The following is a 27424-nucleotide window of genomic DNA, read 5'->3' as shown; positions in this document are numbered from 1 at the left end:
ATTGTAGCAGCAGTTTAGCTGAGATGAAGGAGCTGTGTTGTCAATGGATACTTTGCTACTTTTTTAACTGGTGAATTATTTTGTGCTGAGAGCGATTTGGATTTAAGTGACACTAACAATGGGATAAGTTGAATGGTAGGTCAGGGGTCTGAACATGGTGCCATGCACAGGCTTCTTTCACAGAGCTTTCTCTCTCCCTGCACAGGCCCCTCTCTCTCTATCTCTCCTTCCTTTTTCTCCTAGTGCCACCCCACTATCTGTTCCCGTCTCATCTACCCCACTCCCTCCCTCTCTCTCTCCCTCCATGTCCTGACAAAGGACACATTTACCAGGATGTTCTGGTGCCCTTTAGTCAGCGATGTTGTTTGAACTGTGGTGAGTATGCCAGCCACAGCCCACAGGGCAGGGTGGGGCTGGAGACTGGGACACTCGGAGAGGTGGAGTGGCTTAGGGCACACTCTGGGACAGGGAGTGGAAGTGTCTTAGGACACTCTGGGACAGGGAGTGGAAGTGTCTTAGGACACTCTGGGACAGGGAGTGGAAGTGTCTTAGGACACACTCTGGGACAGGGAGTGGAAGTGTCTTAGGACACTCTGGGACAGGGAGTGGAAGTGTCTTAGGACACTCTGGGACAGGGAGTGGAAGTGTCTTAGGACACTCTGGGACAGGGAGTGGAAGTGTCTTAGGACACTCTGGGACAGGGAGTGGAAGTGTCTTAGGACACTCTGGGACAGGGAGTGGAAGTGTCTTAGGACACACTCTGGGACAGGGAGTGGAAGTGGCTTAGGGCACACTCTGGGACAGGGAGTGGAAGTGGCTTAGGGCACACTCTGGGACAGGGAGTGGAAGTGGCTTAGGGCACACTCTGGGACAGGGAGTGGAAGTGGCTTAGGGCACACTCTGGGACAGGGAGTGGAAGTGGCTTAGGGCACACTCTGGGACAGGGAGTGGAAGTGTCTTAGGGCACACTCTGGGACAGGGAGTGGAAGTGGCTTAGGGCACACTCTGGGACAGGGAGTGGAAGTGGCTTAGGGCACACTCTGGGACAGGGAGTGGAAGTGGCTTAGGGCACACTCTGGGACAGGGAGTGGAAGTGGCTTAGGGCACACTCTGGGACAGGGAGTGGAAGTGGCTTAGGGCACACTCTGGGACAGGGAGTGGAAGTGTCTTAGGACACTCTGGGACAGGGTGTGGAAGTGGCTTAGGACACACTCTGGGACAGGGTGTGGAAGTGGCTTAGGACACACTCTGGGACAGGGTGTGGAAGTGGCTTAGGACACTCTGGGACAGGGTGTGGAAGTGTCTTAGGACACTCTGGGACAGGGTGTGGAAGTGGCTTAGGGCACACTCTGGGACAGGGAGTGGAAGTGGCTTAGGGCACACTCTGGGACAGGGAGTGGAAGTGTCTTAGGACACTCTGGGACAGGGTGTGGAAGTGGCTTAGGACACACTCTGGGACAGGGTGTGGAAGTGGCTTAGGACACACTCTGGGACAGGGTGTGGAAGTGTCTCGGGACACACTCTGGGACATGGAGTGGAAGTGTCTCGGACACACTCTGGGACAGGGAGTGGAAGTGTCTCGGGACACACTCTGGGACAGGGAGTGGAAGTGTCTCGGGACACACTCTGGGACAGGGAGTGGAAGTGTCTCGGGACACACTCTGGGACAGGGAGTGGAAGTGTCTCAGGACACACTCTGGGACAGGGAGTGGAAGTGTCTCGGGACACACTCTGGGACAGGGAGTGGAAGTGTCTCGGGACACACTCTGGGACAGGGAGTGGAAGTGTCTCGGGACACACTCTGGGACAGGGAGTGGAAGTGTCTCGGGACACACTCTGGGACAGGGAGTGGAAGTGTCTCGGGACACACTCTGGGACAGGGAGTGGAAGTGTCTCGGGACACACTCTGGGACAGGGAGTGGAAGTGTCTCGGGACACACTCTGGGACAGGGAGTGGAAGTGTCTCGGGACACACTCTGGGACAGGGAGTGGAAGTGTCTCGGGACACACTCTGGGACAGGGAGTGGAAGTGTCTCGGGACACACTCTGGGACAGGGAGTGGAAGTGTCTCGGGACACACTCTGGGACAGGGAGTGGAAGTGTCTCGGGACACACTCTGGGACAGGGAGTGGAAGTGTCTCGGGACACACTCTGGGACAGGGAGTGGAAGTGTCTCGGGACAGTGTTTAGCTTTTGTAATCTGGGGGTTAATAACAAGTGGAGCTGGGCTCATATGACACAGTATTTATTTGTATGTTCCATCATTTCACAGTAGCTTATGTATTCATAACATGTCAATACAACATTCATTAAATGTATAAGTCTGTGTACTAATTGTTGGTATATTGAGACATTTAGTCACGTGTAATGATGTTGAAATTAAATGCATTCGACTGTTCATGTGTAGTCATGTGATTATGACTAATCCAATATAATCATTGAACAATACTAACCTTCATTATGCAATGTTCAACAGTAAGTGAACAAAGCTTGCTTCATGTCAAACCATCCAGAAACGCCTGGGTTGGGTTTGTTTGATCAATGATCAGTCACATACTGTCACAACAGCACTTTCCTCTCTGGGTATTTCTCTCAGAGCAGAGCCATCCCTGCCTGCTGTAAACAAACACAGTTGAATAATATGGAAATACTAGATGAGTAGTGTATAGTTCGTTCATCATTCGTTCAGTCCCACACTAAAGCTCTCTTCCTGTATAGTGTATCACTACTGTATTTAATGCACTGAACCACTCGACCTCTGCCCTCTCTCCTCTCCCCTGCCATTGTGTCCCAGTATGGAACATTCTGTCTATTGTTTTGTATTATTAAACTACTCTCTTGTGTTTGATCAGAGCTTTCTGACGCAGTCTCTCTGCTAGCTCTGTGCCACAGAAGAGGGACAGACAGCCTATAGCCTGGGGTGACATGGAATGGAAAATCTCTCTCCAGACAGACAGTCAAAGCTTTCCTCAGATGAACATCATATAGCCTACTGTGTAGTCTGACATACAGAGTAGGAGGGGGTCTAATCAGAGGGAGGACCAGCTTGGCTCCTGCTCAAAAAGGAACCAAACTGAAGAAAACACACTGAAACAAGGAGGGACTATACTTGGACTTGTCCAATAAGAAATGCTAATTTTAGTTTTCCATCTGGAAACGTTTTAAAACTAATGAACATGACCCAGGTTTACGTCATACTGTGTAGGCCTACAGTCCAGGAAGTGGTCTAGTCACAGGGCTGACACACACTCCTCCATGGGTTAGTAGCTACTCAGATATAGACATGATGGTTTCAGGAGATACATTACACAGGGGTGGGATTAACAAAGGAATCCCTTACTTCCTGCTGATTATATGCTTTGATTATATTGAGTTTTATGTACAGTACTAGTCAAAAGTTTGGACACACCTACTCATTCAAGGATTTGTCTTTATTTTTACTATTTTCTACATTGTAGAATAATAGTGAAGACATCAAAACTATGAAATAACAAATATGGAATCATGATGTAACCAAAAAGGTGTAAAACAAATATATTTTTCTGTTCACCTACTCTGCATCTCACAAAGACACGGCAGTTGGAACCAAAAATCTCACATTTGGACTCATCAGACCAAAGGACAGTTTTCAACCGGTCTTATGTCCATTGCTCCTGTTTCTTGGCCCAAGCAAGTCTCATCTTCTTATTGGTGCCCTTTAGTAGTGGTTTCTTTGCAGCAATTTGACCATGAAGGCCTGATTCACACTGTCTCCTCTGAACAGTTGATGTTGAGATGTGTCTGTTACTTGAACTCTGTAAAGCATTTACTTGTGCTGTAATCTGAGGTGCAGTTAACTCTAATGAACTTATCCTTTGCAGCAGAGGTAACTCTGGATCTTCCTTTCCTGTGGCGGTCCTCATGAGAGCCAGTTTCATCATAGCGCTTGATGGTTTTTGCGACTGCACTTGAAGAAACATTCAAAGTTCTTGAAATGTTCCGTATTGACTGACCTTTGTGTCTTAAAGTAATGATAGACAGTCCTTTCTCTTTGCTTATTTGAGCTGTTCTTGACATAATATGGACTTGGTCTTTTACCAAATAGGGCTATCTTCTGTATACCACCCCTACCTTGTCACAACCTTGTCACAACATTGGCTCAAACGCATTAAGAAGGAAATAAATTCCACAAATTAACTTTTAAGAAGGCACACCTGTTAATTTAAATGCTGTTTGAGAGAATGCCAACAGTGTGCAAAGCTGTGATCAAGCCAAAGGGTGGCTACTTTGAAGAATATAAAAAATATTTGGATTTGTTTAACACTTTTTTCATTACTACATGATTCCATATAGGTTATTTCACAGTTTTGATGTTTTTACTATTATTCTACAATGTAGAAAATAAAGCAAAAACCTATGAATGAGTAGGTGTCCAAACTCTGTGTGAGACTGCGTAAGATGAGTCACTTGATTTAACGTGTTACGATAGAGGCATCAGTAAAACAATATCCTTTCATCCGTTTATTAGCAACATGCATTATGATAATCACTCAAGTGCCATGTGGGTGGATCCTTATCAGAGAAAGGAGGATGATACCTGGTCAGTTGTACAACTGAATACCTTCAACTGAAATGTGTCTTCTGCATTTAACCCAACCCCTCTGAATCAGAGAGGTGCGGGGAGCTGCCCTAATCAACATCCACGTCTTCGGCGCCAGGGGTACAGTGGGTTAACTGCCTTGCTCAGGTGCAGAACGACAGATTTTTACCGTGTCAGCTCGGGGATTCGATCCAGCAACCTTTCAGCCCAACGCTCTAACCACTAGGCTACCTGCATGAATTGGGTGTTATGATTTCCAGTTGCTTTATGGTGTTATTACGTTTTAATCCATTTTTGATTGGCTGTTGAGGAACATGCAAAGAGTGATATTGTTTTTGGTTCCCTGCAGTTAGAGCTGTTTTTGATTATCTAACTGCAGGTGGTAACGACACACTGTTTCCTCAACGTTAGCGAATATTAATAGGGTCAATTTTAGTTTACAACTGAATTAAAGCCATCCTGGGTTGTATTCAGTAGGGAGAAAACTTGTTGAAATGGACTGAACCGCAGGAGATACAAACTGAGCTTGTCCAATAATGACACAGATTTCCATTTCCTTTTGCAACACATGGCTTCGGTGTGCCCTACTGAACAGGATAAATGAGTCACTGTTCTGTCGGCGTTGTCAACATTGTTTCCATTCCCCACCTTTTTGTCAGTTCAGCACTTGTCAGAGGGATGTATACTGTATGTCTTTTCTCTTTCATGAAGGAAAGCAACCATTTGAGACTATGTACATCGTACGGACTACCCTTTTGGGTGGTTCTGTTCAGATACCCCTTCACGAAGAAGTGTACACTCCCCCACATGCATTTAAAAGCATTGGATTGGTGTAAACAAGTTTCCACCATATTCCTTCCACCAGTCCATATCTAATAGTGCACACTTCAGGAGAAGGGTAGATGATGTCAAATAGTGCACACTTCAGGAGAAGGGTAGATAATGTCTAATAGTGCACACTTCAGGAGAAGGGTAGATGATGTCAAATAGTGCACACTTCAGGAGAAGGGTAGATAATGTCCAATAGTGCACACTTCAGGAGGAGGGTAGATAATGTCCAATAGTGCACACTTCAGGAGAAGGGTAGATCATGTCCAATAGTGCACACTTCAAGAGAAGCGTAGAGAATCTGACCAAAACCCTAATCTTGTTTCCCCCCACGAGCCAAGCAGCCAATCAGTGCATGTCTCTCTCTCGCCACAGGCGTTGTGCTGATGGAGATATCCGAGGTCCACAGGAAAGTTCACCTTGAGCTAGAGGAGAATGTGAGTACTGCCTCTGTGTGTGTGTGTGTGTGTGTGTGTGTGTGTGTGTGTGTGTGTGTGTGTGTTCTGCAAGGTGTGTGTGTACATGAGTGTTTGCGTCATCTATTGTTTAATTCCCTGCATGACTTGCCTCGTCCAGTGTGCCCTCTCTCTCTCCCTCTCTCTTTTTCTCTCTCTGCTGCTTAACACAATGTACCATTTTTAATTCCTTTCAAACACAAATCTCTCTTTCTCTTTCCCCCTCTTCAACTCTCTCCATTAGTAATCACAGGATGGTGTTTCTCTCTATGTAACATCAAGGGACAGAAAAAGCAAAGATGATGAGAAGAAAACAAAAAACAAGCTAGAGGAGAAGTTGCACCTGTTTGGTTATTGTGTACAGCCTGTTTATAGGACGGGAGCAGGTCTGAACATGCCCTGTGACGGGGCCTCTGGGAACTGTTGTTGATGACAGTCACACTTGTCAAGGCCTGTAGTTATGGTTGGCATACAATAACTTATTCTACAAACTATAAAAAATGTTTATCATCATAAGTATACAAGGTTAGGGAGACACTTATTCATGTAATCAGTTACTTGTAATCTGATTACCAAAAATACTGTAACTGTAATCAATTACATTACCAGCAAAAAATACTGTAGTCAGATTACAGATACTTTTGAAAAACTAGATGATTACTTCTTGTATTGACTTTTAAATTCAGAAAGGATGTTTGTGAAAAAACATTCTGGCACCTTTCTGTTCTCTCAATGACATTCAATTCAGCAGGAGGGAGTTTAAGTTTGTTCCACCTCAGAGAGTGACCACAGGTCAGAGACCACTATGATGATACTCCAGAAGCGTTTGATGGATCCTTTTTGTCTTCTTCTAATGCCTCTTAAGGGGAAAGTAATCCTAAAGTAACTGTAATCAGATTACTTTACTGAGTTTGGGTAGTCCAAAAGTTACGTTAATGATTACAATCATGTACTGGTAACTAGTAACTGTAACGGATTACATTAAGAACGTAACCTACCTTTTCCCCGTTTTTAGTAATTATATCTGCCTGGTTCTATCCCCAGAAGTCACTGTTGTTCTCTTCCCTAGCTCCCCTCTGTATCGGAGAGCAGCTTTAGTTTAGTCAAGGCCTCCGCTGACTGTATGTGTGAGTCACAATATGAATTCCTTCATTCCATTAAAGAGTTGGAGATTGGAGGAGGCGTTGTCATGCATGGTGTGTCTATGGAAGGCAGAGCAGTTTAACTAAAGGGGGGATCATTATCTAGATCCAGCCGCGGGCAGATTTTTTACATAATTACAAATCATTTATGTACTGCAAATTGACCCAAGAAGCCCAAACAGATATAATATTAGACTAAAACATAATAATTTCAAACCTTGCTTACATTTGTATATGATCACGTGGCTCTCTATTATGCGAGGGAATACTTGGGAACAGATATCCCAAATTAAAATCACTTGGAGCTGATTTATATTTTAAAATAAATATATGGACATGTTCTTTTTGCTCAGAAAACTTGGCGGGCCAAATAAAACCAACCGCGGGCCAAATTCGGCCCACGGGCCGCCAGTTGGGGAACCCTGCACTAAAGCACCTAGAGATTTGAAGCAGCCGCTAACAGGGTTGTTGTTTGAGAGGACTGAGGAGACGTGGGTTGCAGGGACAGTCTCTAATTCTTTGTGAGAGGACGTGGGGTTTTCGTTGACCGAATGGCACCAGTGGGCGTCGGTTTGCTACCACAAGGCCTCGGTGATGTAAGAGATGCCTGCCCTCCCCCTCATGCTGATTAGAGTAGGAGAGAGAGGGATATATGGAGAGGGAGAGAGAGAGGAGGGCATCCCTGCATTACGTTTCGGCTATGACTCACTCATATAGCCTTGAATCTTTTCTTCTCTTTTTTGCACACACACACAAACACCTTTGCTTACCCAACTCAAGGATGGCTCTCAAATCCCTCCCAACATTATTTATATATTTTTCCACTGACGTACCTCCATCACTCCATCCTAACAGTCCTTTCTCTAATCAGTGTGCATCCCTCCTCCTTTCTCCCTTCACCGTCTCTCCCCCTCTCATCCCCCTTTCCCCTCACCTGCAGTTCAAGAGGTTTCACAGCGAGATAATAGCTGAATTGGAGAGGAAGACAGACATGGATGTAAAATACATGACAGTAAGTACTGTACTGTATGTATGTGTGTGCTTATGTGATTCTATGGAAATGGCCTTCCCTCCTGCTCATGGGAATATCACTGAGAACTGCCCCCCATGCCTCATCCCTGGAACTATAATCCTGTCTACTGCCTACCTACACCACAGAATCCTGTCTACTGCCTACCTACACCACAGAATCCTGTCTACTGCCTACCTACACCACAGAATCATGTCTACTGCCTACCTATACCACAGAATCATGTCTACTGCCTACCTACATCAGTGTCCACAGAATCCTGTCTACTGCCTACCTTACATCAGTGACCACAGAATCCTGTCTACTGCCTACCTTACATCACAATGACTACAGAATCCTGTCTACGTCCTACCTACATCACAATGACCGCAGAATCCTGACTACTGCCTACCTACATCACAATGACCACAGAATCCTGTCTACTGCCTACCTACATCACAGTGGCCACATAATCCTGTCTACTGCCTACCTACATCACAGTGACCACAGAATCCTGTCTGCTGCCTACCTACATCACAGTGACCACATAATCCTGTCTACTGCCTACCTACATCAGTGACCACAGAATCCTGTCTACTGCCTACCTACATCAGTGACCACAGAATCCTGTCTACTGCCTACCTACATCACAGTGACCACTTAATCCTGTCTACTGCCTACCTACATCACAGTGACCACAGAATCCTGTCTACTGCCTACCTACATCACAGTGACCGCAGAATCATGTCTACTGCCTACCTACATCAGTGACCACAGAATCCTGTCTACTGCCTACCTACATCACAGTGACCACAGAATCATGTCTACTGCCTACCTACATCAGTGACCACAGAATCCTGTCTACTTCCTACCTACATCACAGTGACCACAGAATCCTGTCTGCTGCCTACCTACATCACAGTGACCACAGAATCCTGTCTACTGCCAACCTACATCACAGTGACCACAGAATCCTGACAACTCCCTACCTACATCAGTGACCACATAATCCTGTCTACTGCCTACCTACATCACAGTGACCGCAGAATCCTGTCTACTGCCTACCTACATCACAGTGACCGCAGAATCCTGTCTACTGCCAACCTACATCACAGTGACTACAGAATCCTGTCTACTGCCTACCTACATCACAGTGACCACAGAATCCTGTCTACTGCCTACCTACATCACAGTGAACACACTGTCTGCATCCCAAATGGCACCCTATTCCCTTTATAGGGGACTACTTTTCACCAGGTCCCAAAAGTAGTAAGTTCACTATAAAGGGAATAGGATAAACATGCAACAATGACTTATGCCGTTCAGAGCCGTGGTTGAGTGGTCACGCTCACAGCAAATGGCACATGCACATCTCTCCCCACCAGAGACCGGGGTTTAATCCCTGTGTACACCCTTTCTACTAATGCCTATAATGAAACATAGCATTTAAGGCTAATTACCATTGACTCAATGAAACAAAAAACGAAGCATTTTAATACTTAGTAACGTTACATTTAATGATATTACTGAAAGGTTTTTATTCCGAAAAGGAAAATATACTTTTTAAAATCAATGCTACTTGTACTGTCTAGAGATGGTTCCAGGTGTTCACGGCTGCTCCCCCCACCTCCCCTCTCCCTCCCACCCATCCAGGCCACCTTTAAGAGGTACCAGACAGAGCACAAGATGAAGCAGGACTCTCTGGACAGGTCGCAGTCTGACCTGAAGAAACTCAGGAGGAAGAGCCAGGGCAAGAACACCTACAAGTACGAAAACAAGGAGAGTGAGGTGAGGACTGACCCACACATTTCAGTCATTTAACTGACACTCTTATCCAGAGTGACTTACAGGAACAGTTAGGGTTAAGTGCCTTGCTCAAGGGCACATCGCCAGATTTTTCACTTAGTCCGCTTGGAGATTTGAGCCAGAGACTTTTCAGTTACTGGCCCAATGCTGTTAACCACTAGGCTACCTGCCGCCCTCATACACACACCTGTACATACACACTCACACTCGCTCTCGCTCTCTCTCTCAATCTCACACACCTTCGACATATGAGACAGTGTCGATCATATCCAATGTAACATTATCCAAGTCTCCAGACAATGCCCTCATGCATGAGTACGCTGTGTGTGTTATGTGTTGTTTGGTGTTCTGGATAGTTCCATTAATACACCTCTCTGTGCTGTGCCTCCTCCCTCCCCCACCAACACACACGCGTGTTGTTATACTGGAAGATCCAGTCGGTGCCTCCTATATATATATATATATATATATATATATATATATATACACACACACACACACACACACACACACACACACACACACACACACACACACACACACACACACACACACACACACACACACACAGCTTCAGACAAAGAAAGATAAACCTCTTTAGTCCAGGGGTGTGTATTCATGGATACGAAGGCTTCCCACAAAAACGTACCAAGAAAAAACATTAAATAATGTATGTTTCGTCTGTCTGTGCTTTCCTAATTTTCGTTGCATCCGAGTAAGCGAAACAGCGCCCCTCTGCCTCTGTATGTGTAGGCCATCTATCTGATGCTGTCTGGTCATAAAGAGTATGACATTGTTGCTGCCCGTAGCATTGAATGTAAGGGAAGCCAGCGAGCATTTGGCCTCCCTTGATAAAAAAAAGTATAAAGTTATAGCCAATCAGCATTGAGCTAACTGAGTGAGCTCAACTGTGAATAGCCCTGGCGCACAACAAAAAAAGTGTCAAGGGAAGCCAGTTTTGATTTGGCTTTACTCCTATCGCAGAGAAATATGTAATTGATTAAAAACAACTTGAATTGTTGCACCTTGTTGTGCAGTTGTCCTCCGGTGGCTAGCGAGCTAGCTAAAATTGGCCCTTTCCTAAATTAGCTATGGATGGAGATAAGGATTTGGACTTGTGGTTTTACTTAATTCTCCGTACTGGCCAATGCTTATAACTACGATTCTGATCCAACCATAAAATACATTGTGCCCCTGGACTGAGAGATGGACATTCAATATGTAGCTAGCTAGATGTAGAAGGCTAATGTTAACTAGCTAACGTTGCCCATGAAAGGAAGTTAGGCTAGTGAGAAAGCATTCTAGCCAGGTAGCCTAGGGCAACAAAAACTGAAAGTGTATATGACAGAGTCATAGACCATTTTGTCAACATGAAAGAGAGGAGGATGGGATTGGCATTTCTCTACAAGTAGAGTGAGTCAACATGTTTTTCTACTTGCACGAACACACACACACAAAAATCAGAACCATAGACAGCCACATCATATTTAGCTTACGTTGATTGGATTAAATCGTTTTTGTTATCTTTTAGTTGTCACTGTATTAGACTAAGCATAGGTGATTTGATGGTGTTGAAATGGTGCTGGAATAGTGGAGACATATCCTGTTGTCTTTTTGTCCAAAAATGTCAGAAACATTAACTTTCTTGACCAATATGTAGGTAATTTAGCTGTTTGTTACATGCAGTATGCTTTGTGGACTTCACCGGACAGAGATTGCTCTCCGGTTTTGTGATGAAACAAAGGTGTGGTTGAATTAATTCTGCCACTGTGTCTTCTTATAGTGTCAAGGCATATGAACTAACAGGTTATAGAGGAAACAACACAATTATCACAACACATATGTTGTAATATGGTATTTTCTTCTGGCTTGGATTCCGCAGTGATTTTATCCACTCACCTCTACTGCTTTAGTCACAACTCTGTGACAGTCTGCTGCCGAATAGGACGAGAAAGCCCCAAATTGAGAGGAGTTATGAACAGTCATTAGTGTACATTCTGAGGTAAAGTTAAAATACTGTTTAACCCCCTCAAGTTGATTGACGCACCGGTGCTTCAATCTATGCTAAATAAAAAATAAAAACAGAAATCTGTCAGTTTAAGCTAGAGATATCTTGCAGTGGATGCATCTCAATCCACCGCCTCCGCCAGTGTCGCACTTCCGCATCTACAGTGAAAGGTGGCAGAGCTAGAGTGGTGTTTGTCAGACCACAAGTCATCTCACAAACACGATGGTGTTCTCCGTTTTTCTCTATGACCCCCATAAGTAGGAGACTCGTCTGAAGTTGGTACCGTCGATGTGCCAACTTCTGTTTCGTAGCGTCTGAACCGTTTGAGCTACAAACTAATGGGACCCCACTGTGGAAAGGGGAGATTCTCATGAACACGATGGTGTTCTCTGTTTTGCTGTATGCTGGGGTGGAGCGTGTGGAGCGCCCCAGAGTCTGGTGAGAGAGCCTGGTCCTAGTCTTTTACCAGACTCTGGGGGCGCTCAACACGCTCGCCTGGTCCTAGTCTCTCTCATCAGACTCTGGGGCGCTCCACACGCTAGCCTGGTCCTAGTCTCTCATCAGACTCTGGGGCGCTCCACACGCTAGCCTGGTCCTAGTCTCTCATCAGACTCTGGGGCGCTCCACACGTTAGCCTGGTCCTAGTCTCTCTCATCAGACTCTGGGGCGCTCCACACGCTAGCCTGGTCCTAGTCTCTCTCATCAGACTCTGGGGCGCTCCACACGCTAGCCTGGTCCTAGTCTCTCATCAGACTCTGGGGCGCTCCACACGCTAGCCTGGTCCTAGTCTCTCATCAGACTCTGGGGCGCTCCACACGTTAGCCTGGTCCTAGTCTCTCTCATCAGACTCTGGGGCGCTCCACACGCTAGCCTGGTCCTAGTCTCTCTCATCAGACTCTGGGGCGCTCCACACGTTAGCCTGGTCCTAGTCTCTCTCACCAGACTCTGGGGCGCTCCACACGCTAGCCTGGTCCTAGTCTCTCTCATCAGACTCTGGGGCGCTCCACACGTTAGCCTGGTCCTAGTCTCTCTCATCAGACTCTGGGGCGCTCCACACGTTAGCCTGGTCCTAGTCTCTCTCATCAGACTCTGGGGCGCTCCACACGCTAGCCTGGTCCTAGTCTCTCTCACCAGACTCTGGGGCGCTCCACACGTTAGCCTGGTCCTAGTCTCTCTCATCAGACTCTGGGGCGCTCCACACGCTAGCCTGGTCCTAGTCTCTCTCACCAGACTCTGGGGCGCTCCACACGCTAGCCTGGTCCTAGTCTCTCTCACCAGACTCTGGGGCGCTCCACACGTTAGCCTGGTCCTAGTCTCTCTCATCAGACTCTGGGGCGCTCCACACGTTAGCCTGGTCCTAGTCTCTCTCACCAGACTCTGGGGCGCTCCACACGCTAGCCTGGTCCTAGTCTCTCTCATCAGACTCTGGGGCGCTCCACACGCTAGCCTGGTCCTAGTCTCTCTCACCAGACTCTGGGGCGCTCCACACGCTAGCCTGGTCCTAGTCTCTCTCACCAGACTCTGGGGCGCTCCACACGCTAGCCTGGTCCTAGTCTCTCTCATCAGACTCTGGGGCGCTCCACACGCTAGCCTGGTCCTAGTCTCTCTCATCAGACTCTGGGGCGCTCCACACGTTAGCCTGGTCCTAGTCTCTCTCATCAGACTCTGGGGCGCTCCACACGCTAGCCTGGTCCTAGTCTCTCTCACCAGACTCTGGGGCGCTCCACACGCTAGCCTGGTCCTAGTCTCTCTCACCAGACTCTGGGGCGCTCCACACGCTAGCCTGGTCCTAGTCTCTCTCATCAGACTCTGGGGCGCTCCACACGTTAGCCTGGTCCTAGTCTCTCTCATCAGACTCTGGGGCGCTCCACACGCTAGCCTGGTCCTAGTCTCTCTCATCAGACTCTGGGGCGCTCCACACGCTAGCCTGGTCCTAGTCTCTCTCATCAGACTCTGGGGCGCTCCACACGTTAGCCTGGTCCTAGTCTCTCTCACCAGACTCTGGGGCGCTCCACACGCTAGCCTGGTCCTAGTCTCTCTCATCAGACTCTGGGGCGCTCCACACGCTAGCCTGGTCCTAGTCTCTCTCATCAGACTCTGGGGCGCTCCACACGTTAGCCTGGTCCTAGTCTCTCTCATCAGACTCTGGGGCGCTCCACCCGTTAGCCTGGTCCTAGTCTCTCATCAGACTCTGGGGCGCTCCACACGTTAGCCTGGTCCTAGTCTCTCATCAGACTCTGGGGCGCTCCACACGTTAGCCTGGTCCTAGTCTCTCATCAGACTCTGGGGCGCTCCACCCCAGCTGGGGCACAGCGGCTGTGAGAAGAAACTATCTTTTTCCCGTATTCACAAAGCGCTCAGAGTAGGAGTGCTGATCTAGGATCAGGTCCCCCTGTCCATATATAATCAGATTCATTATGATTTAAGACCAAAGTTAGACCCTAGATTCCTACTATGAGACGCATTGTGAATATGGGCCCTGGTCTCAGGTATGTGCTTTAACCTACTGAGGCACGTGCCATACAGATACATGAAGTTGAAATGTTATGATAACAATATTCAGATGAGTTGTTTTACCTGCTGATCTGGGACCAGGCTACAGTAAGTCTGTGCAACAGTGACTTACAAATCTGTTATCTTAATTTGATCACTCTGTTGTCACAGAGAATTTCCCTGCGTAGCAGGACATACAAATTGTAGTGTATTTAAGGTTTAAAAAGTCTTCTAAAGTTTGTAATTTCCACTTTAACATTTCAGACTTGATTTGCACTAACAAAAAATGTGTCAACCCCTACAAAAATGTCCATCACTTATATTTCACATAATAATTCATATTACCTGTTGCTGCAGGACTATTTTCCTGCTGTGAGAAGCAGGGTCAAATTAAGATGGCGCATCTGTATAGATAAATATTGGTATTACAGATCTGGGACCAGGCTACAGTAGATCTAACATTGACCCTGAGAGTAGAACCCCAGAATCTGGTCCTGGACCAGCTCTAATATAACAGGACAACTGTCGTCAGAGTCAGTCAGATCCCTGGTTTGGTCACAAGACTATCAACAGACTGCACCCAGGCTCAGAGACTTACACACACACGCACACACGCACGCATGCACGCACGCACAGAGCTGTGTTACAGTCACAGGTGGAGGTAGGGTTACAGGAAGCCACAGAGAAAACAGGAAGAGAATGAGACAGAGGACAATGGGCTAAATCACTGTATTAAGTCAGTGTTTAGACCTATAGTTAATTTTCATATTGATTTGTTTTCTGTCACTAAATAGAATGAACTGCAGCTTCATATTTAATAGTCAGCACATCATTTACATTTACATTTAAGTCATTTAGCAGACGCTCTTATCCAGAGCGACTTACAAATTGGAAAGTTCATACATATTCATCCTGGTCCCCCCGTGGGAATTGAACCCACAACCCTGGCGTTGCAAGCGCCATGCTCTACCAACTGAGCCACACGGGACCACATCAGTGTTGATGGTTACACTACTTTTGACCGGAGTCCATTTTTATTGGGTGTATCTACCACGTCCTGTACCGGTCCGGAAAGATGCATCTGGTGTTTTGTTATTTTCTGCCTGCAAACAAGTTGGATGATTCAGTATCCATTGAAGAGCTTGAACGATACATTGACGAGAGATACTTACGAACTCAAAGAAATATGTCGCTGGTTTCAGAGGATTAAATCACTGTTAAGGACAACAAACCCAATCAACAATACAAACCAAGTTGGCCAAGCGGTATCAAACCAAGTTGGCCAAGCGATGCCATAAAACCATCCCCAAGCAAGAGGGCACACGTGGAGAGTGGGGAGAAGTTTACGGATATGGATGTTGACTTGTTGAAATCCATCAATGAAAGGCTGGCCAAACGTAATATCTTGGATATACTACGAGAGGACATCAATGCATTATGTGCCAGTCTAGAATTCAGCCAATGTCAGATTGATGATTTAAGGAAAGTCAACACAGTACTGTAGACTATATTCATGGCAAGGTGGAGGTGGTGCAAAGGGAGAACAAACAACTTAAAGAAACCTTGCTTGATGTACAGTGTCGATCAATGCGGGACAATCTAATATTTTCAGGGATACCGGAGAAAGACAACAGCAGAGGCTGTGAGAACACTGTCCGAGACTTTATGTCAACTCAACTGAAACTGCCCACTGATGTTGTGCATAATGTCACTTTCTCCAGAGTCCATAGAATAGGTAAGGCCTCTGGGAATGGGCCCCGGGCTATTATTGCATGTTTTTAACATTTTAAGCAAAAGGAAATGGGGAAGGACAAGGGCAGAGAACTCCGAAACATTGATTTTGGAATGAATGATCACTTGCCCACGGAGATCAATGAAAGGAGAAAAAAACTGCATCCCATCATGAAGGAAAAGCGTTGCCTGAATCAACGAGTCTCCTTGGTGATGGATAAACTTTATATCAACGGGCAATTGGATCGGGACTCTAGAGTAACTCCCTGGCTATTTGAATCCAATGTTCAAATGTGAGTTTGTGTGTTGTAGTGTATCATGACAACTTCAACTATAACGAATACATACTCTATTGATCTCCACTTGACAAGAAAAGGGTTGCATATAGCTCAGGTTAATGTATGTAGTCTTCCTAACAAAACACATCCGGTGTTTAACTTGGTCAACATAAATAATATTCATATTTTAGCTTTGACGAAATGCATTTAGATGCATCTGTAAATGATGGGCAAATGAACATTCAAGGATATAGTCTACTGTGAAGGGACAGGAATAGCAATGGTGGGGGTGTTGCACTGTATATTCAGAATCATATACCTTTTAAGAGGAGGGATGACCTCAATGTATGTCAAATAGAGGCACTATGGGCTCAAGTACATCTGCCTCACCAGGCAGCCATATTGGTAGGATGTGTGTATAGACCTCCTAGCTCTAAGGTGTCCTATCTGGATGACTTATGCACTGGGTTTGACCAGGCCACAGATGGTAACAGATGTATTTATCTCGGCTGATTTTAATATAAATTGGAAGGATTATAATTCAAATATAACTAAATTGATGAGATATACCGAGAGCTGTGGTTTGAAACATATGTTTAATAATAGTATTAGATCATCAACTAAGTTAGGTCACCGTTCGAAAACGTGCATTGATCTGATCTTCTGTAATATACCATTGCAATGCTTAAAAGCCAGATCAATGCCGGTGGGCTGGACAGACCATAATATTGTGACCATAACCATGAACACCAAGGTTCCAAAGAAATCCCCAAGGATTGTGGTCAAGAGAAATGCTAAGACATTTAATCATGAGCTATTTCAAAATGATTTGGCTGATGTACCCTGGGAGCTGATTTATCTAGAGGATGATTTAAATCACACTACAGAATGTTTTATTGATTTGCTCACTGAGGTAATGGACCATCATGCCTCATCTTCATGGATTGATGATGAACTGGGTGAGGCATTTTCTCAAAGAAATATGGCAAAAGTCTTAGCAGCCAAATATAAACTAGAAATGGATTAACAGAATTATAGAACACTACGTAATTATGCAGTTAAAATAAATTGTAAGAAAAAAACGTTATTTTACAAAAATTATTTTTTTGATTGTAAAAATGATATGGAATAAAGTTAAGGGCATACTTGGTACATCTATCTAATCATGCCCATCTAGTGTGGAGGTTGACGGGAGAACAATAACAACACCATCTGATATTGCCAATCATTTTTTTACAAAGAAAATGTATTTACTGAGCGATAATATAAACACCCATTCTTCCAAACAAGCTATTGTTCATTGGATTGATGATCATATTATGAGCAAAAAAACTGCTCTTTTAGTCTACAAATGGTGTCAGTAGAGGAGGTGTTAGACCTATTGAAGTCATTACCCGATGGTAAATCTACAGGTTATTATTTATGGACAATTCTTTGCTTCACTATGCTGCTCCTCAGATTGCAGCTCCACTGAAATACACATTTTATTGGTCACTGGAAAAGGGGACATTTGCACATGTATGGAAGCATGCTAAACTGTGTCCAATCCCGAAAGACAGCAAAGCTGCTGTTACTCCTGCCAATGGTCGACCAATTAGTCTGCTCCCTTCACTCAGTAAGATATTGGAGTGTATTGTGAGTAGACAAATATGGGAGTACATGGAAAATAATGATCTGATAACTGCCAATCAGCATGCTTATTGCAGCATGCTTACTACCGCTGCATTGGTTGACATGACTGACCAGTGGCTCAATGCTATGGATAATGGCAGGTTTGTGGTTGTACTATTTTTTTTTATTTTAGTGCTGCATTTTATTTAGTGGATCATTAAATATTTTTGACAAAAGTATTGCATTATGGGTTTAAGAAGGCAGCATTGAAGTGGGTACAGTCATATCTAACTGACAGGAAACAGTCCATCTATATCAATGGGTCGTTTTCTACGCCTCAGGATTTAAACTGTGGAATACCGCAGGGCAGCTGCCTTTTGCCACTTCTTTACTTAATATATATACCAACAACCTTCCTTATGCCTTATCTGAAACTCAAGTTACTATATTTGCAGATTATACTACAATTTATACAGCAAGACAATCGGTTCAACAGGTACAGCAAGCTTTACAAGTAGATCTGGGAAATATCAGGGAGTGGGTTTGCCGGAACGAACTCGTTTTGAACACCAATAAATCCAAGGTTATATTGGTCTGTTCCACCAGGAAACGGCTAACACAGCATAGGATACAATTAAGTATGGGGGGAGTACAAATTGAGGAAGTGGCAGAAACCAAACTACTAGGGGTGCAGCTAGACAACCGCTTATCATGGTTGTCAAATAACTAATATATGTAAAAAAAAAAATATATATATATATATATATATATATATATATATATAAAAAAAACTGCATGCATGCATGCATGATCAGAAGGAAAGTTAAATATTTTCCCTGGAAACATTCTTAAGCTAACAACCCAAGCATTAATTGGGAGTCAGGTGAACTCCTGTTCTGTGATCTGGGGAAATGCATCAGATAGTAAAATTAGGAGGCTGCAGATTGCACAGAACAAAGCAGCAAGGATTGTTTTAAGGTGGAGATATGGTTATTCTGTTGTAGTCATGCTCAATGCTCTTGGTTGGTCATCAATCAACAAGATAATTGGAAAAAAACATGCTTATTTTATTTCACAGTGTACACCATTTAAAGCTGCCAAACTCTATTCACAACAGTATTCTTATTTTTTTATTTTATTTTTATTTTTTTATTTTTTTAATTATCCCATTTTCTCCCCAATTTTCGTGGTATCCAATCGCTAGTAATTACTATCTTGTCTCATCGCTACAACTCCCGTACAGGCTCGGGAGAGACGAAGGTCGAAAGCCATGCGTCCTCCGAAGCACAACCCAACCAAGCCGCACTGCTTCTTAACACAGCGCGCCTCCAACCCGGAAGCCAGCTGCACCAATGTGTCGGAGGAAACACCGTGTACCTGGCCCCCTTGGTTAGCGCGCACTGCGCCCGGCCCGCCACAGGAGTCGCTGGAGCGCGATGAGACAAGGATATCCCTACCGGCCAAACCCTCCCTAACCCGGACGACGCTATGCCAATTGTGCGTCGCCCCACGGACCTCCCGGTTGCGGCCGGCTGCGACAGAGCCTGGGAGCGAACCCTGGGCGCGAACCCAGAGACTCTGGTGGCGCAGTTAGCACTGCGATGCAGTACCCTAGACCACTGCGCCACCCGGGAGGCCTATTCACAACAGTATTCATTTGGTAAGAGACAGACATTCAGTAAATACTAGGAATATATTGTCCACCATCTACAGTTCAAGGCGGAAGTTTACATACACCGTAGCCAAATACATTAAACTCAGTTTTTCACAATTCCTGACATTTTAATCCTAGTAAAAATTCCCTGTCTTAGGTCAGTTAGGATAACCACTTTATTTTAAGAATATGAAATGTCAGAATAATAGTAGAGTGATTTATTTCAGCTTTTATTTCTTTCATCACATTCCCAGTGGGTCAGAAGTTTACCTACACTCAATTAGTATTTGGTAGCTGTCACGTTCCTGACCTGTTTTCCCTTGTTTTTGTATTTATTTAGTATGGTCAGGGCGTGAGTTGGGTGGGTTGTCGATGTGTGATTTTTATGTTGGGATTTTGTGTGTTCGGCCTGGTATGATTCTCAATCAGAGGCAGCTGTCAATCGTTGTCCCTGATTGAGAATCATACTTAGGCAGCCGGGGTTTCACGTGTGTTTTGTGGGTGTTTGTTTTCATGTTTGTCCCAAACACGGGACTGTTTCGTTTGTTTAGTCTGATCCTGTTCGTGCGTTCTTCGTTATATGTAAGTTCACATGTTCAGGTCTGTTGACGTCGTTTGTTGTTTTATATAGTTTTTTCAGTGTTCTTCGTTTTCGTCTTATTTAAAAAATAAATCAAACATGTATTCTCCACAAGCTCCTCCTCAGACGAGGAGGAGAACAATCGTTACAGTAGCATTGCCTTTAAATTGTTTAACTTGGGTCAAACGTTTCGGGTAGCCTTCCGCAAGCTTCCCACAATAAGTTGGGTGAATTTTGGCAAATTCCTCCTAACAGAGATGGTGTAACTGAGTCAGGTTTGTAGGCTTCCGTGCTCGCACACGCTTTTTCAGTTCTGCCCACAAATGTTCTATGGGATTGAGGTCAGGGCTTTGTGATGGCCACTCCAATACCTTGACTTTGTTGTCCTTAAGCCATTTTGCCACAACTTTGGAAGTATGCTTGGGGTCATTGTCCATTTGGAAGACCCATTTGAGACCAAGCTTTAACTTCCTGACTGATGTCTTGAGATTTTGCTTCAATATATCCACATAATTTCCTCCTCATGATGCCATCTATTTTGTGAAGTGCACCAGTCCTTCCTGCAGCAAAGCACCCCCACAAAATGATGCTGCCACCCCCGTGCTTCACGGTTGGGATGGTGTTCTTCGGCTTGCAAGCCTCCCCCTTTTTCCTTCAAACATAACAATGGTCATTATGGCCAAACAGTTATATTTTTGTTTCATCAGACCAGAGAACATTTCTCCAAAAAGTACGATCTTTGTCCCCATGTGCAGTTGCAAACCGTAGTCAGGCTTTTTTATGGCGGTTTCAGAGCAGTGGCTTCTTCCTTGCTGAGCGGCCTTTTATAGGACTCGTTTTACTGTGGATATAGATACTTTTGTACCTGTTTCCTCCAGCATCTTCACAAGGTCCTTTGTTGTTGATCTGGGATTGATTTGCACTTTCCGCACCAAAGTACGTTAATCTCTAGGAGACAGAACGTGTCTCCTTCCTGAGCGGTATGACGGCTGCTTGGTCCCATGGTGTTTATTCTTGCGTACTATTGTTTGTACAGATGAACGTGGTACCTTCAGGCGTTTTGGAAATTGCTCCCAAGGATGAGCCAGACTTGTGGAGGTCTACACATTTTTTTCTGAGGTCTTGGTTGATTTCTTTTGATTTTCCCATGATGTCAAGCAAAGAGGCACTGAGTTTAAAGGTAGGCCTTGACATACATCCACAGGTACACCTCCAATTGACTCAAATTATGTCAATCAGCCTATCAGAAGAGGAGCTTCTAAAGCCATGACAATTTTCTGGAATTTTCCAAGCTGTTTAAAGGCACAGTCAACTTAGTGTATGTTATCTTCTGACCCACTGGAATTGTAATACAGTGTATTATAAGTGAAATAATCTGTCTGTAAACAATTGTTGGACAAGAAATGTGTGGAGTGGTTGAAAAACGAGTTTTAATGACTCCAACCTAAGCATATGTACATTTCCGACTCCAACTGTGTGTGTTATCCAGACAGAGCAATAAAGAAATGTAATTACTAATCTGAGCAAACCAGAAACCTTTCAGTATATACATTCAAACAATACTTTAGAACCATTTAAATATAATAAATTGGAAGGTTGTGCAGGACTTTGGTAGATGAATGAGTCACTCTTAGTCTGAAAGGATAGATTATTTATCTGGTCAATATGTCAGTGTATTATGTCTGTTTGTAACAGTGTGGTATACGTGAAAATGTGATTGTATTATAAATTGTATTTTAATATTTAAGGACTCTTGGAAGATTAGTCCAAATAAGGACTAAAATAGATCCTAATAAAATCAAATTCCTCTCTCATTTCTCTCTCGCATTCCTGTCTCTGTCTCTCTCTCATTCCTCTCTCTCTGTCGGTAACTCTCTCATTCCTCTCTCTGTCGGTCTCTCTCTCATTCCTCTCTCTGTCTGTCTTTCTCTCTCATTCCTCTCTCTGTCTGTCTTTCTTTCTCATTCCTCTCTCTCTGTCGGTCTCTCTCTCTATCGGTCTCTCTCTCATTCCTCTCTCTATCGGTCTCTCTCTCTCCATGTGGCCAATCTCCTTGTTTTGCTGTCTGTTCAGGCTTCTGAGGGATCAGTGTTCTGAGTCAGACTCCCTAGTGATCTGAGTGTCGTTCTGTCTGTATGCCAGTCATTCTCTGGGGCAGACAGACAGATGGCCTGACGTCTGGGCTGAGACACAGGGTCTTAGCTGTAGATGACTCACCAGTACAGCTAAACACTTCCTGGGTACTGGTCTCTTCATTGACCAATAATTCCCAAGAATTACACCAGTAATTTACCTGACCCCCTCCCTCGCGCACTCTCTCGGTCTCTTGGCCCTCCCTCTCTCGCGCTCTCCCTTTCTCCCTCGCTCTCTCTCTCGCCTTTCTTTCCTACCTGTTTCCACAAACTAAAGATATGTGTCCATAGCAACAGCCATTATTTAGCCTTGACAGATGTATTGTGTCAACCAGGATGGTTGCATTTATTACATTTCACACCCCTGTTTCACTCGCACATATACACACATATATATGTATATACACACACACAGGAACACACACACACAGGAACACACACACGCAGGAATATTTGAATTATCCAGGTTGAGTTTCAGGTCCCTGGGCATGATACCTTATCTGTGGCTTTATCTCATGGAGGGACAATGATTGCAGTATAGCTCCGCACTCACGCGTCAGTGATAAGGAGGAGGTGACGTTATGGCTCCCATGATAAGGAGGAGGTGATTGTTATGGCTCCCATGATAAGGATGAGGTGATGTTATGGCTCCCATGATAAGGAGGAGGTGATGTTATGGCTCCCATTATAAGGATGAGGTGATTGTTATGGCTCCCATGATAATGAGGAGGTGATTGTTATGGCTCCCATGATAATGAGGAGGTGATGATATGGCTCCCATGATAAGGAGGAGGTGACATTATGGCTCCCATGATAAGGAGGAGGTGATGTTATGGCTCCCATGATAAGGAGGAGGTGATTTTATGGCTCCCATGATAAGGAGGTGACGTTATGGCTCCCATGATAAGGAGGAGGTGACGTTATGGCTCCCATGATACGGAGGAGGTGACGTTATGGCTCCCATGATACGGAGGAGGTGACGTTATGGCTCCCATGATAAGGAGGAGGTGACGTTATGGCTCCCATGATAAGGAGGAGGTGACGTTATGGCTCCCATGATCAGGAGGAGGTGATTGTTATGGCTCCCATGAAAAGGAGGAGGTGATTGTTATGGCTCCCATGATAAGGATGAGGCGATTGTTATGGCTCCCATGATAAGGAGGAGGTGACGTTATGGCTCCCATGATAAGGAGGAGGTGACGTTATGGCTCCCATGATAAGGAGGAGGTAACGTTATGGCTCCCATGATCAGGAGGAGGTGATGTTATGGCTCCCATGATAAGGAGGAGGTGACATTATGGCTCCCATGATAAGGAGGAGGTGATGTTATGGCTCCCATGATAAGGAGGAGGTGATGTTATGGCTCCCATGATAAGGAGGAGGTGACGTTATGGCTCCCATGATAAGGAGGAGGTGACGTTATGGCTCCCATGATAAGGAGGAGGTGACGTTATGGCTCCCATGATAAGGAGGAGGTGACGTTATGGCTCCCATGATAAGGAGGAGGTGACGTTATGGCTCCCATGATAAGGAGGAGGTGACGTTATGGCTCCCATGATAAGGAGGAGGTGACGTTATGGCTCCCATGATAAGGAGGAGGTGATTGTTATGGCTCCCATGATAAGGATGAGGTGATGTTATGGCTCCCATGATAAGGAGGAGGTGATGTTATGGCTCCCATTATAAGGATGAGGTGATTGTTATGGCTCCCATGATAATGAGGAGGTGATGATATGGCTCCCATGATAAGGAGGAGGTGACATTATGGCTCCCATGATAAGGAGGAGGTGACGTTATGGCTCCCATGATAAGGAGGAGGTGATTTTATGGCTCCCATGATAAGGAGGTGACGTTATGGCTCCCATGATAAGGAGGAGGTGACGTTATGGCTCCCATGATACGGAGGAGGTGACGTTATGGCTCCCATGATACGGAGGAGGTGACGTTATGGCTCCCATGATAAGGAGGAGGTGACGTTATGGCTCCCATGATAAGGAGGAGGTGACGTTATGGCTCCCATGATAAGGAGGAGGTGACGTTATGGCTCCCATGATCAGGAGGAGGTGATTGTTATGGCTCCCATGAAAAGGAGGAGGTGATTGTTATGGCTCCCATGATAAGGATGAGGCGATTGTTATGGCTCCCATGATAAGGAGGAGGTGACGTTATGGCTCCCATGATAAGGAGGAGGTGACGTTATGGCTCCCATGATAAGGAGGAGGTGACGTTATGGCTCCCATGATAAGGAGGAGGTAACGTTATGGCTCCCATGATCAGGAGGAGGTGATGTTATGGCTCCCATGATAAGGAGGAGGTGACATTATGGCTCCCATGATAAGGAGGAGGTGACGTTATGGCTCCCATGATAAGGAGGAGGTGATGTTATGGCTCCCATGATAAGGAGGAGGTGACGTTATGGCTCCCATGATAAGGAGGAGGTGACGTTATGGCTCCCATGATAAGGAGGAGGTGACGTTATGGCTCCCATGATAAGGAGGAGGTGACGTTATGGCTCCCATGATAAGGAGGAGGTGATGTTATGGCTCCCATGATAAGGAGGAGGTGACGTTATGGCTCCCATGATCAGGAGGAGGTGATGTTATGGCTCCCATGATAAGGAGGTGATGTTATGGCTCCCATGATAAGGAGGATGTGATTGTTATGGCTCCCATGAAAAGGAGGAGGTGATTGTTATGGCTCCCATGATAAGGATGAGGCGATTGTTATGGCTCCCATGATAAGGAGGAGGTGATGTTATGGCTCCCATGATAAGGAGGAGGTGATGTTATGGCTCCCATGATAAGGAGGAGGTGACGTTATGGCTCCCATGATAAGGAGGAGGTGACGTTATGGCTCCCATGATAAGGAGGAGGTGATGTTATGGCTCCCATGATAAGGAGGAGGTGATTGTTTTGGCTCCCATGATAAGGAGGAGGTGATGTTATGGCTCCCATGATAAGGAGGAGGTGATGTTATGGGAAAGGCCAGCATTGTCACAGGTGACCCAAACAATGGTGGGCCTCTTTTCTTGTAGGAAGTCAAGGAGGTGGGCTCTGGGAAATTAGGAAATTGTGAAGCAAATTGCAAAATGGCTTCTTTTTTTTGAGAGAGAGATCCTGTATGCATGTCACTGTGTTACTGTCCTCGTGTGTGTGACTGAGATTGCTCTTATGTGCATACACTTGCCTTGTCTGATAGTGCACTACTTTTGGCCAGAATAACAGCCTATTCCCTATACAGTGCACAAGTTGTGACTAGAATGACACCTTAGTCCCTAAATAGTGCACTACTTTAACCAAATACATTTTTTTGGTCGCATACATATTTTGCAGATGTGATCACAGGTGCAGCGAAATGCTTATGTTTCTAGCTCCAACAGTGCAGCAATACCGAACAATACACAATAATACACACCAATCCTACAGTGCAGTAATACCGAACAATACACAATAATACACACCAATCCAACAGTGCAGCAATACCGAACAATACACAATAATACACACCAATTCAACAGTGCAGTAATACCGAACAATACACAATAATACACACCAATTCAACAGTGCAGTAATACCGAACAATACACAATAATACACACCAATCCAACAGTGCAGTAATACCTAACAATACACAATAATACACACCAATTCAACAGTGCAGTAATACCTAACAATACACAATAATACACACCAATCCTACAGTGCAGTAATACCGAACAATACACAATAATACACACCAATCCAACAGTGCAGTAATACCTAACAATACACAATAATACACACCAATTCAACAGTGCAGTAATACCTAACAATACAAAATAATACACACCAATCCTACAGTGCAGTAATACCGAACAATACACAATAATACACACCAATCCTACAGTGCAGTAATACCGAACAATACACAATAATACACACCAATTCAACAGTGCAGCAATACCGAACAATACACAATAATATACACCAATCCTACAGTGCAGTAATACTGAACAATACACAATAATACACACCAATCCAGAATGACCCCCTATTCCAGTTATAGTAAACTACTTTTGACCTGAACGAAACCCTGAATTCATTATACACACCTGTAACTGGATGGAGACCACAACAAATGACCATAGGAAGTCTTTTCCCATTTCCTCTGACTCAAGAGCTCCAATAGGGACAGGAAGCTGGTGAAAGAGTGTGTGGAGGGTAGATTACATTGAATCGTGTGTTGTCACATGGTGTTGTTGTTATGGGTAACATACTGTGCTGTACAGCTGCAAGGGGATTTTGCAGTGTTGTGATGACGAGATGGGGATCTCACTCGTGCAGCCCTAGTCTGTCCCCCACCTTTAACTGTGTGTGTGTTAGGTAGGTAAACGGCATATTGAAACGGGTTGACTTTACACAGGGTTGGCTCTAGGATACTCGTACCCGCAACCCTTCGGTTGCCAGCTTTCTCCCACCAGATTCTCCTTCAAATTCAGGATTTGCACCGACGACCCTCTGGCTCCTAGCCCGCTGCTCTAACCGACGACCCTCTGGCTCCTAGCCCGCTGCTCTAACCGATGACCCTCTGGCTCCTAGCCCGCTGCTCTAACCGATGACCCTCTGGCTCCTAGCCCGCTGCTCTAACCGACGACCCTCTGGCTCCTAGCCCGCTGCTCTAACCGACGACCCTCTGGCTCCTAGCCCGCTGCTCTAACCGACGACCCTCTGGTTCCTAGCCCGCTGCTCTAACCGACGACCCTCTGGCTCCTAGCCCGCTGCTCTAACCGACGACCCTCTGGCTCCTAGCCCGCTGCTCTAACCGACGACCCTCTGGCTCCTAGCCCGCTGCTCTAACCGACGACCCTCTGGCTCCTAGCCCGCTGCTCTAACCGACGACCCTCTGGCTCCTAGCCCGCTGCTCTAACCGACGACCCTCTGGCTCCTAGCCCGCTGCTCTAACCGACGACCCTCTGGCTCCTAGCCCGCTGCTCTACCCGACGACCCTCTGGCTCCTAGCCCGCTGCTCTAACCGACGACCCTCTGGCTCCTAGCCCGCTGCTCTAACCGACGACCCTCTGGCTCCTAGCCCGCTGCTCTAACCGACGACCCTCTGGCTCCTAGCCCGCTGCTCTAACCG

General features: G+C 45.5%; 1 protein-coding gene across 1 annotated transcript in view; it reads left to right on the top strand.

Moving 5' to 3' along the window:
- The window catches only part of baiap2l1b (BAR/IMD domain containing adaptor protein 2 like 1b), an 89487-nt gene that overhangs the window by 37864 nt on the left and 24199 nt on the right, over positions 1-27424 (top strand). Inside the window, exons 4-6 of the mRNA XM_038987815.1 lie at positions 5783-5844; positions 7945-8016; positions 9667-9801. Coding sequence (XP_038843743.1) covers positions 5783-5844; positions 7945-8016; positions 9667-9801 — 269 coding nt within the window. The remainder of the gene's footprint in view (positions 1-5782; positions 5845-7944; positions 8017-9666; positions 9802-27424) is intronic.

The sequence above is a fragment of the Salvelinus namaycush genome, chromosome 3, assembly GCF_016432855.1.
Source record: "Salvelinus namaycush isolate Seneca chromosome 3, SaNama_1.0, whole genome shotgun sequence".
Taxonomy (NCBI): Eukaryota; Metazoa; Chordata; class Actinopteri; order Salmoniformes; family Salmonidae; genus Salvelinus; species Salvelinus namaycush.
Note: the sequence above shows the minus strand (reverse complement) of the source record. Positions and strands in the feature narration are given on the sequence as shown.